Genomic DNA, 16,058 nt, shown 5'->3' on the forward strand with positions numbered 1-16,058 from the left:
CTCCCCACCCCCACCCCACCTTTAAAAGATACAGATCTTAGTCTGCCTTCTTGGTGATTGAAGGTAAGAATCATTTTAGTTTAAGTTCAGCATGTATGTATTGTTGCAAATTGAAATCATTTTCTGTTCTGCAATACCTTTTGTTTCATATGGCTAGTTTTTCGCTTTCATGTCCCGAGGAAAACTAGGAATATTTCCATGAACAAGGTCAACTCCAAGCAAGGGCAGAATAGTTAAATTGTTCCTCTAGTTTAGTGGCAGAATGCATGCCTTGCATGCAGAATGTCCCATGTTCAGCCCTATTTAAAAATGAATCTCAGGTACCAGGGTTTATTGGACTGGACCAATGGTCAGACTGGGTGTAAGGCAGTTTCATGTATATGTATATGTATATGTATATGTATATGTATATGTATATGTATATGTATGTAGTGGTCTCTTATTTCCCATCTTTATTTCCCAGATGCCATGACAAACTTCCTTTGGAGCAATTAGATCTATTTAAGTCATATTTCTATGGGAGGTATATTCCATTCCTCTTAAAGAGACTCCCAAAAGAATTTTATCACATTCCAAGTAGCAAACTTGTATTAAACAGGCCATATAAGCATGAATTCATTGTATCTGATATACAAGAGACTTGGTATAGGAAGCAGCCTTCCCCATTGTCATTCATGGAAAATGGGGTGGATTTTTGTTTTTGTTTTGGCGTTCACTATTTATAGAAATCTCTTGGAATGCATTGTGGCAAGTTTGTCCTGTGGTCATACCTGCACCATCTGTGTCATACAAACCAGTTATTGAAAAGCTGGTATGAATAAAGAAAGGTCAACAGGTTATTACCTTTTGAAGTATAGACCTTTATTTTACTTGGAGAGTCTGTGTGATATTAAAAGAAACTAAATATCAGTTTAAAATGTGATTCCCTACCTGCACTGTTGCAGTCCAGCTAGAGAATCTACCATATACTTTTGTTGAACATCTAAGTCAATTTTAAGAATACTTTGCAAGAATTTTAAATGGTAAGTCTCGGCCTTCCCAGAGGAACTATTTGACAATCATTTTGAAGAGATTAAACAGCAGACATAATATCAAATCACAGAACTTCGCTGTATGTCAGCTCTATTTATACTTATGCCACAAAGCTATACAAAAATTTTGCCCAAAGGTTAGGGCTTGTTCACAGAATGCAGTAAGGAGGACTGTGTTGTCCTAGAAAGAGTAAAAAAAGATGGTCATAGTTCTTCATTTGTCTTAATCTTTGAAAATTCAGGCATGCATGTTGTCTTAGTGTGTGACTATAACAGGAAGAACATAAATGTTGGGACATGACCAGTACCAGAGACGTTGGTGCTACCACAGTCGCATGAATTGTCCAGAGAAATATTGCCAGTGTAATTACAGCTAATACTTTTAATTCCTTCAGCCAACTGTAATCATGACCTCAGACGCTGAAATGGCTGTGTTTGGAGAGGCAGCTCCATTTCTCCGAAAACCCGAGAAAGAGAGAATTGAGGCCCAGAATCGTCCATTTGATGCTAAATCAGCCTGCTTTGTGGTCGATGATAAAGAAATGTATGTCAAAGGCATGATCCAGAGTAGGGAGACTGGTAAAATCACTGTCAAAACCCTAGATGATCGTGTAAGTAGAAATTAATCTACACACTACACTGAATTATCTATCTATCTATCTATCTATCTATCTATCTATCTATCTATCTATCTATCTATCTAATCTGTACACTGCCCCAAACTTTCGTCTCTGGGCAGTTTATAGTGACATAAAACAGGTTAAAATACAGAAAATAAAAACCTTAAAACAATTTAAAACTGGAGTCAGATTGAATAGCTTGGGTGAAGAGGTAAGTCTTACAGTGCTTTTAAAAAGTTGTCAGAGAAGGGGAGGCTTGTATTTCGGTAGGGAGCGCATTCCACAGTCTCGGGGCAGCAACAGAGAAGGCCTGTCCCCATAAGGCCACCAGATGAGCCGGTGAAAACTGGAGACGAACCTCTTTGGATGATCTCAATGGGCAATGGGGCTTATAATGACCACTTAGGAGTCAACCCTGAATAAGGCTAATTAAAAATAAATAAATACGAGGTGAGTGGGCACCAAGTGAGTTTGATGGTTTGTTGAGTGTATTGTCTGCTATGCACTAGGGAGAAAGAGGGAATGCTGTAAGCCTGAAGAAGAAACTGAAGGTCTGTCAGATCTCAGTGGGATCCTATAACTGGCATAAGAGAGCACTGGCAGCAAAGAAGCACATTATAGATCTAGATCTGCATCCTTTTCATGGGCTGTGCTGAGACACGCTGGGGACAGGGCTTGATACACAACTAGGTTTTGAAATCCTGCACAAGCCACACAACTTGGGAATTGTGGCTGATACACTGTACAACAATATGTCAGCCTAGTAACCTGAGGTGCATGCAAGTTGAGCATATGAAAAATTTGTGCAAATGTTACATGAGAATAAGCCCATTGGAAATAATGGACTTATTCTTTGTAACATCATTTGTGCAGCTTTTATTAATACAAAGTTACTAGATGTACTGACATACCATTGCGCAGTATGTCAGCCATTGATAAATTAACTATGGCGGGGTGGAGGACCAAAGGCACTACTTGCCAAGGGCATCACTTATCATAGTGTCAAGCCTGGCCTTATTATAGAATATCAGCACATTATTGATAATAGTTTTGATTCTGCTGCTCCCATAGTTTGAAACTACATGGTTCAGAATAAACAGGGGCAAGCAAGCAAGCAAATAAATAAATAAATAAAAAGGCAGCAGCCAGGTTGGTCTCTGGGTCATCTAGGAGAGTCCATATTACTCCTGTTGAAAGACTACGATGGCTGCCGATAAGTTTCTGGGCAAAATACAAGGTGCTGGTTATTACCTATAAACCCTAAACAGCTTAGGCCCTGGGTATTTTAGAGAGGGTCTTCTTCACCATGATCCCCACCACCTGTTAAGATCATCTGGAGAAGTTCGTCTGCTGTTGCCGCCAACTTGTTTGGAGGCTACTCGGGAACGAGCCTTCTCCGTTGCTGCCCTTGGACTTTGGAATGTGCTCCCTGTTTAAATAAGAGCCTCCCCATTTCTGGCAACTTTTTAAAAGGCACTGAAGACACATTTATTCACCCAGGCTTTGAATTAGATTTATGGTTTTAAATTTTTAATGTTGGTTTTAAATGTTCTAATCTTTTAAATGGTTTTAATTGTTTAATTTAGTTTTGATTTTAATTGTTAATTGATTTTAATTGTTTTTGTTTTGATGTAAACTGCTCTGAGCATTTTTTGGAAGGTGGTATATAAATAAAATAAATAAAATAAATAAATATTAATAATAAAATACTGCTTGCCTCAACAATGGGCTAATGCAGCTCTCCCTCAATCATTTAAAGTGAGGACAAATATTGGCTTCATTGATATTGTCATGTAAGCAGATTTGGCTATGAATGGTCATGATGTCAATACGTTCATGACATGATCCATATGTGACTGGGATCACAGTGAAGAAAAAGAAACAAGCTGGCTAGAGCAGAAGAGACAAGAATAGTGTGGTTGCGAACAGTCTTGAACACAAATGGAAAAGGTGTCTTTGGGTTTGGAAGAGTGCATTTTTGCACACATGCACACAAACACCCCAATCATTCCCTAGAGTTTGCTGGTGATGTACCACTAAACTTTAAAGCATGACATCTCTGCTTCTTACAATCTGAGAAGCCATTGGTGATCAGAAAATAGCAGCATTCAGTTCATGATCTTCCAGTTCGACATTGGCCTACCTCAAAATGAATCCTTGCTTAGATTTGTTCAACACCTTTTTTTCTACACTTCTTCCCCCCCCGCCCCACCCCCCAGACTGTAACAGTTAAGGAAGATGAAGTCTTTTCCATGAATCCTCCTAAATTTGACAAAATTGAGGACATGGTTATGATGACCCACCTTCATGAACCTGCAGTTCTGTATAACCTCAAAGAGCGTTATGCATCTTGGATGATCTATGTGAGTATGGGCTGAAGCTTAGCTGTGACATTTTCAATCCAACAGCTGCACAACATTATATGAAACTTAAGCCAACGTATTGTCTTCTTTTTTCCACAGACGTACTCAGGTCTCTTCTGTGTTACTGTCAACCCATACAAATGGCTACCAGTATACAATCCAGAAGTGGTATCTGGCTATAGGGGCAAAAAGCGACAAGAAGCCCCTCCTCATATCTTTTCCATCTCTGACAACGCCTACCAATTCATGCTAACTGGTGAGTAATCAGCATACAACTAAACTGAAAATATTCAAACCGATATGCCACAGAAATGTTTGTGGCATGTAAGTTAAATCTATTACTTTCACAATGTCCCTTACCATTTTTCATGGGAAAAATATTATTCATGCACTCTTTTGAGTATGAGTGGGTAGACTTATTGCTTGTCAGCTCTAAGGGCTAATCTACATGCCATGTTAAATGGGTCACTAGCCCTAACATGCTTCAGTTTCTTTGGTAAATGAAGCTGGATCAGACTGCCATGGGTCAGAACTGCAGCAGGGAATGGGGATTTAATTCTACCCCTCACCAAGATCATTGTTATAATATCTGCCTAATGTAGACTCTAGACAGGGATTATATCACTTCCATGGTCTGTATGGAAGTGATTACATGATTTTGATTAAAAATCAATGTTCTAGAAGGAAGAATTCCACATGGGTGGCCAGCCTGTGACATAGGTATCATAACTGCGTGGTGTAGTGGTTAGAGTGTTGTAGTGGTTAGAGTGCTGGACTAGGACCGGGGAGACCCGAGTTCAAATCCCCATTCAGCCATGAAACTAGCTGGGTGACTCTGGGCCAGTCACTTCTCTCTCAGCCTAACCTACTTCACAGGGTTGTTGTGAAAGAGAAACTCAAGTATGTAGTACACCGCTCTGGGCTCCTTGGAGGAAAAGTGGGATATAAATGTAAAAATAAATAAATAAATGAATGAATAAATAAACTGGCACAGAAGATTTGTGGCATTCCTGGATAGGAGCAGGAGGGTCTATAGGCTTGCCTGCTACTCCAGCACTGAAATGTTAACCTGGTCCCTATCTCGGTAGAGGCAAAACCACTCCAAGGCCCAGGGAGATGTATATGTATTGTATAGCAGTGCATATTACAGTGACAGTCTTATACATGGGGCTTCACTTGTGACACACTTAAGCCCACCATTGTGCTACTAGTATCTATAGCATTCAAGCCTAACAGCTGGATGCTGTGCCAAAAAATAATAATCTGTTCATTTGTTGTATTTTCATCCTTTTTTCTGATTTAAAACATTCACTGTTAGCACAATGTAGTCTATAGCCCTATTCAAACATTACTTTCTATGTGTGCACTGGAGTCTGTACATGTACGTGTTTTTGTGTGAATCAACTTGCATGCCTTAATTGTAAAAGTAAATGTGGATAGAGTTCCACTCAAATGTAGGATACAGATAGGATGTTGACTGTACACATTAAACATAATGTGTGAATAATTGTACATACAGATCTGTACATGAGTACACTGTACACAAATTATATGCACATTGAACATGATGTGTGAATAGGCCTTCTATTATACACTATCTGGCCCGGGCACAGGGCATCTGTGCCTCTAGTTCTCCCTCGTTCTCGGCTGCTTTCTCTCCCCCGCCGCTGATGCTTTCCTCTCCCCCTCCCCCGTGCGTCGCTTTTTCTCCATCCCCCAGCCGCTTTGTCTCCCCACCCGTCCACTGGCCTTATCTTCTCCACCGCTTTCCTCTCCCCCTCCCCGGGTGCCACCTTTTCTCTGCACCCCCCCGGCCTCTCTCCCCCCACCCACCTGTTGGCCTTATAGTCTCCACCACTTTCCTCTCCCCTCTTGCGAGAGCTGCCAAGCATGGGATTAGTGACGGGATAGCTAAAATCAGGCCCCCATCTATGGTTGTTACAAGTTTAGCCAATCAATTTGGAAAGTGTGGTTTTGCTTTCTACACGGAATTGTCATGAAAAGCCATGACAAAAATTAAGATCCCTAATTGTCAAATGTAAAACTCAGTTAAATATATCTCCATATGAATGTTTCCAAGGGCTATAAGTAAATAATATGAATTACAGTATTTGGTTGGCAAAAGGTCACACAATGACCATTTGAAGGGAACCTTGGCATTCATGCACATGGAACGAGTCATTCATAAAATGTTTCTGGGATTTTGCAAGCAGCATAATCCGTGAATCAATCCATATAGAGTGGTTATAACCATAGAACTGATTGGTATCTCGCTCTTACCTTTCAGATCGCGAAAACCAGTCAGTTCTGATCACGTGAGTATTTTTCAGAATAATTAAACTAACATTGTAAAATAGGACAGTATGATCTTTGCCTTTAAAAATCTCTCACTTTGTATTCTTTTGTTCTCATAGTGGAGAATCTGGGGCAGGAAAGACGGTGAACACCAAGCGTGTCATCCAGTACTTTGCAACAATTGCAGTTACTGGAGGAGATAAAAAGAAGGAACCACAGCCTGGCAAAATGCAGGTATGTGACGCTTCACATCCAGTTTTCAAGTGCTGTCTCATAGTGTTCTTTTTCTGGAAAAATAATTAATCTGTTCAAAATGCAGCAGATGTGGAAACTGATACAGTTGGAGACAGGATGAAGGGGTAAGCCTTCTTTTGCTCGATGTTTACTACGTATCTTCTGTGTCAGACTAGAGTAGGCTGCACTGGCGGGGGGAAAGGATACAGTGGTGGAACTATCTGAATATTTTGTCTAGTTTAACAGAATGCCTAAGGCTGTCCATGACCTTTTATGCTCTTCTACACATACAAAACACAATTTAATAGGAGCATTCTTATGTTGTAATTAGGGGACCCTGGAGGATCAAATCATCCAGGCCAACCCTCTTCTGGAGGCTTTTGGCAATGCCAAGACTGTGAGGAATGACAACTCCTCGCGTTTTGTAAGTTTAGTGCATTACTTGCTTCATCATGTAGAAAATCTGCATGTCACAAATTAGATATGGACAATGCATAAGGGACGGATTATACTAATAGGTTGTTTGCCCAATTTATCAGGGCAAATTTATCAGAATTCATTTTGGAACCACGGGAAAGCTGTCTTCTGCAGACATTGAAACTTGTGAGTGGCACCCACATCTCTGCATGCTAAATTAAGCACAATACTCAAGAAAGCACCATGGTGTTCTCTTATTTGGTTTTATGTTCAAATCTTTTCAGATCTTCTGGAAAAATCCAGAGTAACATTTCAGCTCTCAGCTGAAAGGAGCTACCATATTTTTTACCAGATAATGTCAAACAAGAAACCAGAGTTGATTGGTAAGTGGAGGCCATGCTAAATCTGGTTTGCTCGATCAAGTTATTCAACCCTGACTGTGAACAAGAAACCATCATGGTTGCTATTGTTACTTATTTATAGATCTGCTCCTCATTTCCACCAATCCATATGATTTCCCCTTTGTGAGTCAGGGAGAGCTTACTGTGGCCAGCATAAATGATGCTGAGGAGCTGTTAGCAACTGATGTAAGTATCTCTGAGTGTGCTTCAAGAAGAACGTTTTATTGCAGACTAAGTGCACATTTGTTTTGCAGCTGATGAAGGAGCCCAGATATTTTCCCCTTCAGAAATGCTCCTAATGGAGAGTTACTGCATTTGCCTAGCAGCCAAGTCACAATATGGAAAAAATGCTATTCATCTCTGAGCTCATACACTGAATTAGTGAATGCTGTGTGAAATGTGGTTGTGAATGTGCACCAATTGGCTGTTTCCACTGTGCATATCTACCTGCATATCCACGTGTTGGAGACAGGAATTATATTATATTTTTATCACTGAGGTAAGGTTCTTCTAATCAGTGGCCAGCATCCTCATTAACTGCATAGAGACAGTGAGTGCAAATGGCTTCTGTGGCATTAGTAATCCAAGTCCTGCTGCAAATGGGAGGGATTTTTGCCTATCTCTTCTTCCACCAGAAGTGCTCTTTAACACCCAAAAATAAGACCTTGAGGGTCACTCAGATATCAGGGACATATTTTCATGTGATAAAGAGTGCTTCTGGGGGATTGGAAGATAGGCAAAAATCTCCTCCTCTCCACACATTGCTTTCAATTGGATTACAAGATGCAAAAGTAGTTTGCACACACTGCCTCCGCATGAGGATGTTGTTGTTGTTGTTGTTGTTGTTGTTGTTGTTGTTGTTATTATTATTATTATTATTATTATTATTATTATTATTATTAATTCAATTTCTATACCACCCTTCCAAAAATGGCTCAGGGCGGTTTACAAAGAGAAATAAAACAAATAAAACAAATAAGATGGCTCCCTGTCCCCAAAGGGCTCACATTCTAAAAAGAAACATCAGACACACACCAGCAACAGTCACTGGAAGTACTGTGCTGGGGGTGGATAGGGCCAGTTACTCTCCCCCTGCTAAATAAAGAGAATCACCACAGTAAAAGGTGCCTCTTTGCCCAGTTAGCAGGGGTAACTGTTTACCAGTGGTTTTCGTATTACCTAATTTCCTGGAAAGACTAAGCACCCAAAATGAAGGACTTCTGAATTACATATGACAGGATTCCAAATTTGCCTTGGGTAGGATCAAAATTTCATAGCAAGACATTATTTATTTATTTATTATATTTGCTTACCACCCAAAACTTACATCTATTATGCAAGTTAGAGAAAGCTGTTTCTACAAAACATTTTGTGAGTGCAGAATCATAAAAAATCACAAGGCACCACCCTACAGCTAGATGAAACTCTTAATAAATGCAATTAATGTTTGCAAGTAACTATCTGAGTTCTGGTCATTGATGCAAGAAGGAAGAATTTTAGATGATTTAAGCCATTTTAAAAAAACTCAAATTTAATTCAGAGTACAAGATTCTTGAACACTCATAAAAAGGATGCAGATATTGCATTGTTATTGTTAGTAGAATAACAGATCTCAGATATGCTTGGCTAGTTGAGGAGCCTAATCTACAATAGGTTTGCCAGTGCTGGTTTACCAATTCTGGTTTTCAGGCAAGACTGTTTCTATCTTCTTTCAATAGGTTTGGAAACCCTGAATTTCTGGCCCTAGCAGTATTCCACTTACTAATTTTTAAAAGTATATATCCTGCCTTTCACTAAATGTTCCAAGGCAGTTTAAAACACACTAGCCAGTAAAACAATAATAAAACAGCATATGGCAATAAATATTCACCAAATGATCTGAAGGACTTGATACAATCTAAAATCCATTCTCCACTTAACAGATGTTTGGGAAAGGCCTGCTGAAACAAATAAGTTTCAAAAAGGTGCCAGATAGTTAAGAAAAGGCCAGTCAGATCTCCTTATTCTTGGAGGCTGGTTCAGATTTGACCTTTGTGTGCTCTTCTTAAACATGGTCTTTAAGTTGATGCATGTTCTCTCAAAAAACGAGTTCTGCACTTGCACAGTAGCTTCCATGGCAGAATGAAGCTCTCTTTGGTTCTGCCAAATGGTGTGCACGGCACGACCATTATTTTCGGTGTGAGTGCCTTCTCCTCAGTTCCTCCTTGACTGCCGCACTGCTCGCATCATGAAGGATTTGCTCCATTCGCATCCTGGTTCCTATGAGAAAAACATTTTGACCAATTATTCTGGTTTTGACTACAGTTTTACGGTTTCCCCTTTTAATTTCTTCTTTACTTTGTTCTTTTATCAGTGACTTTTTTGGCTTTGAGAATGGACTGTTTCTAGTTTCTCTTTCGCATTCAGCATTGGCTATTGTTCTCATGGACACGACGGACACTTTTTTAAAGTGTACCACTTGTAGAGGAACACTACCCTCCTCTAACAGGCATGACAAGTGTTTGATCTGCCTTGGAGAAAATCATAACATGACGTCCTGCAAAATCTGTTTGGCTTTCTCAAAGCAAACTTGAAAGAGCAGGGAACTCCATCTATGGGCAGAGCTGTATGAAACCACACTTTGACCCCTGACTGACATGCTGAGGTTGTTGCTTCCATTGACTTTGATGTCGACCGACCATTGCCCCTCTGGCTTGAGGGTGACTTCAGAGAGTTCGTCTAACTATGGAACTTGAGCTCCTCTTCCTAATGGAGAACAAGGAGACTTGATGTTTAAGAAACCAGAGGCATTGCAAGGTGACATACACAAAATGTAAACATCAAAGGGCAGACTTGCCAGGCCCATCAGGCTCCAAGCATGGCTGACATGGACGGCATAACCATCAACCATGTCAGGGAAGAAATTGACATCGTCCATGTCAAGGACGTGTTTGATGTGAGCATCGAAGACATCCCCACATACTCCATCTCTATCAATGGCACAAGGGGAGTGTCAGAGTCTCCAAAGCACTGCATAAGCTACAAAACCCTCAACGTTGGGCAGATAACCAATGTTGACTCTGACATAGAAGACATACCAACTACCAGCTTCGATCACAGTACTGACTTTATCGACATTAATGATGCCAAGAACCAAACCACACAAAACCCCTAACAAAAGCGGAGTCCCTACAATGTCACCAATCACAATAGACATCTCACCAGACATGTCTCCAGCTCATTCCACCCATTCTGGCTCCAGCAGGGGAAGACAAATATTTTCTAAAGATACATCCCCCCAACTTTGCAGGAGAAGACAACCTCAAGAAATCTAGAGTCTTTGGTGGGATCCACAGCCACTACTGCATCAGGCTCTACCTTTAGAGGCTTTGCTTTACATGGACTGGATGGTGATGAGGATTCTGAAACCAGTTCAGTTCCCAAAACTCCTTCAGTGTCCCCCGTAAGGATGAGCTTTACCTGGAGGTAAAGGTACGACCACTCTGCTCCACACTATTAATCCTTCACGCAGCCACTGGTCTACTGGAACTCTCCAGGGACGCTGGACCCAGGCTACATAAGAGGTCTCTGGCATTACAGAGACCCTTACTATTTACCATCACCTGGGTTGCTGTGCGACTTTGCTGATGATAGATTATGGAAATCTATGAAACTCAGTGGAGATCTGGAAAAGTGACCTGCTAAGGAAACAGGACTCACACCTAATCTCACAGCTGACTCGCCTTTCAAAAAGCCAACAGTACCAGATGATTTCCCAGCATCGGGGAATCACCCGACAGACAAAAAGAACACTCTGAGGGTGAATACAATTCCAGCTCCTCTTCTGAGGGAGATTCTGTTCAAATGGTAAATCCATCAGTCCCTTCCCTGGATGAGACAGTAGCAAACCCACCATCGAACTTGCCTGTGGAAGAGACCAAGTCATGCCAGTTACAAGTGGCAGACATGAAATTAGGATTGAAAACGCCAACACAAGAAGTCAAGGATCCGGTTTATGACTTCATGGCCAATTCATCATCATCTCAACCAATACCAGTCCTAGCCAAGTCTGCAAAAGTATCTTGGGACACACTGTTGGCCTCAACATCAACAGCTAAAAGACTAGAAAACCTACAGTATATAGAATCCAAGAGGACTCCTGCCCTTTCCTCTTTAAGCATCCCTGACCCAATCTGTGACTATACTGTTAGCAGCAAGTCAGGCAAGATGCATTCAGCCCCAGTAGATAAGAAAGGGAAGAAACTAAATTCCATAGGGTGGGAATTATATTCTTCTTCATGCCTGACCATAAAAATTGCCAACTACATGGCTTGCATGGCAAAGTACCACTACTCTATCTGGAATGATCTGAAAGCAGACCTCAAAGACATGCCAGAGGAGTTCCGTGAGAAATTTAATACTGCCTTGAACAAGTCTGCAGGCACAACTAGGAAACATCTCAGTATAGTAAAGCAGTTCACAGATACAGAGTCTTGAATGTTTGCAGGAGCTGTGTCTCTTTGGAGACATGCTTGGCTATGCTCTACGTCCCTTCAACATATTGTGAAGAAATAAAAAACCTGCCATTTGAGGGTGAAGGTCTGTTTAGCACACTGACCGATGAAACAATTAAAATAATGGAAAAATCCCAATACACAGTGAGGACTTGAACTTTCACCCCTCAGCAGCAGACCTATTTTCAAAAGTATATCATATAGCAGGCAAAGGTACCAATTTAAGCAGTCAGACAGGAGAGACTACAATAAGTCTTTTACATATAATCTAAAAAGCACATATCACCCAAGACAAAGACCTCAACAAAGAGCAAAACCACAAGACCAACTGAAGCAGACTCTTTGATGCTCTGATTCAGGAAATATCTCGAGTGCTACCCCCTTCTCCCATCCACCTTGCTCCCTTTTCTAACAATTGGTGTCACATCACATTGGATGCCTGTGATGTATTGAGCATAATTACAACTGGCTATGCCATAGAGTTTACCACCCTCCCTGTTTTTTCAGGGATAAAACACACCCATTCAACTCCTACCTTAGAGGAAGAGATTCATTCTTTACTTCAGGAAGGAGCAACCAAATTTGTTCCTCCGGTGGACAGGGAGAGAGGCATCTACTCAAGATATTTCCAAATTCCCAAACAGGATGGAGGCCTCCATCCCATTATGGACTTGAGACAACTGAACAAGTATGTTAATATAAGGAAATTCAGGATGATCTCCTTGCACGGCATCCTTCCCCTACTAGCAAGGGAAGAATGGTTTGTGACTCTTGACCTAAAAGACACCTACTTCTATGTGGCCGAAGCACAGTAAATATTTGCGATTTGCTCTGGGTTCAAGAGTCTTCCAGTACTACCATTTGGACTCTCAAAAGCACCCCATGTCTTCACAAAGTGTGTAAACTCCATCATAGCACACCTGAGGACACAGGGCATATCAATATTTATCTAAATGACTGGTTAATGATGTCAAATTGCAAGGACGCCTAATTTTTCATGTCCAGTACCTAGATCTTCTAGTAACAGTAGGAATCAAGGCCAACTGGAAGAAATCAGTCCTAAAAATGAATTCAGTTCATCAGAGTAGTTTTGGACTCAGAGACTGCACAGCTACCATGACTCATGCAAGACTCCAAATGCGCTGGCTCCAAAGCTGGTTTCTATTGATTTTCAGACCAAATTCTGACAGCCAGAACATGTGGCTGACTCTTCCACCACCTGTGCTATGATATCTGCTGTAGTGGACAAGAATAGGCTCCCTCTCCATGGGTGTACCCTTCGAGCTTCTAACCCCATCTCTCACAGTGACAACAGATGCCTCCCTGAAGGGCTTGGGAGCCCACTGTGGAGGGTTCTATGCCCAAGGCAAATGGACCCTGCAACAGCAATCCATGCACATAAATCTTCTGGAATTGCTAGCAGTTTTACACACCCTAAAATCCTTTCTACACCTATTGAAAAATCAAGTAGTGCAGGTTGTGCTAGACAACGCAATGGTGATTGCCTACATCAGCTGCCAAGCGGGGATAGTTTCCCAGTTCCTTTGCAACCCAGCACTACAGTTGTGGGAATGGAGCATAAACCACCATGTGCACCTAACTGCCCTACCCATCAAGGGCATGGACAATACCTTGGTGGATGCCTTGAGCAGGAACTTAAACATCATTCAGCAGCACAAGTGGGAGATAAATCCGGAGGTTCTTTGGAACATCTTTCAGATCTGGGGAATGCTAACAATGGACCTGTTTGCAACATGGGACAACAAAAAATGCAAATTCTACTGCTCCAGGGAAGGCATAGGGAAGAACCCCATAGGAGATGCCTTCCAGATGCCCTGGACAAAACACTAGTACTACTTGTTTCCTCTCTTTCCCCTGCTCTCCAAGATCACAGGAAAAATACTACAGGAAAGGACTCAGTGCATTCTACTCACCCCATGGTGGCCCAGACAGCTATCCTTCTGCATCTGTCTCAGGATCAACACCAACATCTTCTGTTGTTGCACAAAAACAAAGCAAAAGTGCAACAAAAAAGATTTTGGTTGCACCACCAAAATCTTCTGTTAGATCAGGCCATGTCTTCCATCACGACCTCCAGGTACTGAATCTAATGACCTGGAGGCTTAACTATTAGACGTTATCCTCCTGAATGAAAGAAAAGAGTCAACCATGAGGAACTATATGTGCAAATGGAAGAGGCTCACACAATATGCTAACTTCAAAGGCTTTGCTCCTTACAACACTTCTGTCTGTCAAATCCTTTTATACTTGACCAACCTAAAACAATCAAGACTTTCAAATCCTTCTATCAAGGTTCACATGGCAGCATTCTCTGCAAGACATCCGGACTGGGATGGACACACTGGGTTCTCCCATCCAGACTTGAAGAGATTCCTTAAAGGAATAAGTAACCACCAGTCAGAGAGCCCATTGAACCATGGGGTCTTTCCTTAGTCTTATCCACAATTATGGAGGCACGTTCGAACCTCTTGCCTCCACTTCCCTGAAGACTCTCTCTCTAAAGACTGTGTTCTTGATTGCCATTATATCAGCAAGGAGAGTCAACAAGCTAACAGCTCTTCAAGCTGACTCAGCTTACACTCAATTCTATCTGGACAAAGCCATTTTAAGGGCAGATCCATCCTTCATACTAAAATAGTCTGAATTTGAGCTAAACCAGAACATTTATTTATTTATTTGTTTGTTAAATTTGTATACCGCCTTTCATTAAAACAATAATCTCAAGGCGATTCACACAGAAAAATTAACACAAGACTATAAAAATTACACCATTAAAATATTAAGCTATAATATAAAAACATAGATCTGACTAACAAGATTTAAAATACAAGCATAAAATAACCATACAAAATACAAAGAAGCAGCAGTAGAGAAAATCATATAAAAGCCTGGGTAAAATGCCAAGATTTCACACACTTTGTAAAAACTGTAATGGAGACAGAGGAGCGAATAGCCACTGGGAGAGCATTCCGGATTCTGGGGGCAGCAACAGAGAAGGCCCCGCCCCCCATGCATGACAGCCAAGCCTCCCTTATTGTTGACACCCAGAGCAGGGCTCCCTCAGATGACCTCTTCAAGCAGGGAGCAACCCTTGGGAGCAGGCGGTCCCTCAGGTATCTAGGGCCCAAACCTTTAAGGGCTTTAAAGGTCAAAACCATTACCTTGAATTGGACCTGGAAACAAACTGGCAACCAGCGCAGCTCTTTCAAAATGGGTGTGATGTGATTCCAGCGGGCAGCTCCAGATAAAATCCTAGCTGCCTGATTTTGCACTAGCTGCAAAATGAATATTCTGAATATTCTGAATATTCTTCAAGGGCAGCCCCATGTAAATCTTCTGAATATTCTTCAAGGGCAGCCCCATGTAAAGCACATTACAGTAATCCAGCCGTGATGTGACTAAGGTGTGGATAACTTCTTGAGCAGCTGGCGCACTAGCTGAAGCCGTGCAAAGTTAGCCCTGGCCACCACCTCCACCTGAGCTTCCAAAAACAAAGCTGGGTCCAGCAATACCCCCAAGTTGCATACTTACTCCTTCAAGGGGAGTGCCACACCATCCAGAACCGGTAGAATCTCCTCATCCAGACTGGCTCTCCTACTGACCAACATTACCTCCATCTTCTCCAGATTCATTCTCAGTTTATTAGCCCACATCCAACCCATCACAGCCTCTAGCCCCCGATTCAGGACATCCACCGTCTCCCTAGGATCAGGTGACAAGGTGAAATAGAGCTGAGTGTCATTTGCATATTGCTGACAACTCCGTCCAAGTTCCCGGGTGACCTCTACCAGCAGTTTCATATAGATGTTAAACAGCATGGGGGATAAAACCGAACCCTGTGGGACTCCATAGGTCAATGGCCACGGAGCCGAGCAATAGTAACCCACCACCACTTTCTGGCCCCTCCCCCCAAGAAAGGACTGGAGTCACTCCAAAGTAGTACCTCCGATTCCCATACTTGAGAGGTGGTCCAGAAGGATACCATGGTTAATGGTATCGAATGCCACTGAGAAGTCCAGCAGAACCAACAGGGACGCAGTCCCCCTGTCTAGTTCCTGGTGTAAGTCATTCACTAGAGTGACCAAGGCAGTTTCAGTCCCATATCTGGGGCGGAAGCCAGATTGAAAAGGGTCTAGATAATCTGTATCATCCAAGACCCTCTGCAGGTGGGACGCCACCACAT

The 16,058-nt window shown here is 41.8% G+C and overlaps 1 protein-coding gene across 1 annotated transcript in view; it reads left to right on the forward strand.

Annotated features, from left to right (window-relative positions):
• The first annotated feature begins 1,438 nt into the window (after nucleotides 1-1,438).
• The window catches only part of LOC128343485 (myosin-4-like), a 60,634-nt gene continuing 46,014 nt past the window's right edge, over nucleotides 1,439-16,058 (forward strand). Inside the window, exons 1-9 of the mRNA XM_053292615.1 lie at nucleotides 1,439-1,642; nucleotides 3,871-4,014; nucleotides 4,114-4,270; nucleotides 6,302-6,329; nucleotides 6,429-6,543; nucleotides 6,875-6,967; nucleotides 7,083-7,146; nucleotides 7,245-7,343; nucleotides 7,444-7,547. Of these exons, the coding sequence (XP_053148590.1) occupies nucleotides 1,439-1,642; nucleotides 3,871-4,014; nucleotides 4,114-4,270; nucleotides 6,302-6,329; nucleotides 6,429-6,543; nucleotides 6,875-6,967; nucleotides 7,083-7,146; nucleotides 7,245-7,343; nucleotides 7,444-7,547 (1,008 nt within the window). The remainder of the gene's footprint in view (nucleotides 1,643-3,870; nucleotides 4,015-4,113; nucleotides 4,271-6,301; nucleotides 6,330-6,428; nucleotides 6,544-6,874; nucleotides 6,968-7,082; nucleotides 7,147-7,244; nucleotides 7,344-7,443; nucleotides 7,548-16,058) is intronic.

The sequence above is a fragment of the Hemicordylus capensis genome, chromosome 2, assembly GCF_027244095.1.
Source record: "Hemicordylus capensis ecotype Gifberg chromosome 2, rHemCap1.1.pri, whole genome shotgun sequence".
Taxonomy (NCBI): domain Eukaryota; kingdom Metazoa; phylum Chordata; class Lepidosauria; order Squamata; family Cordylidae; genus Hemicordylus; species Hemicordylus capensis.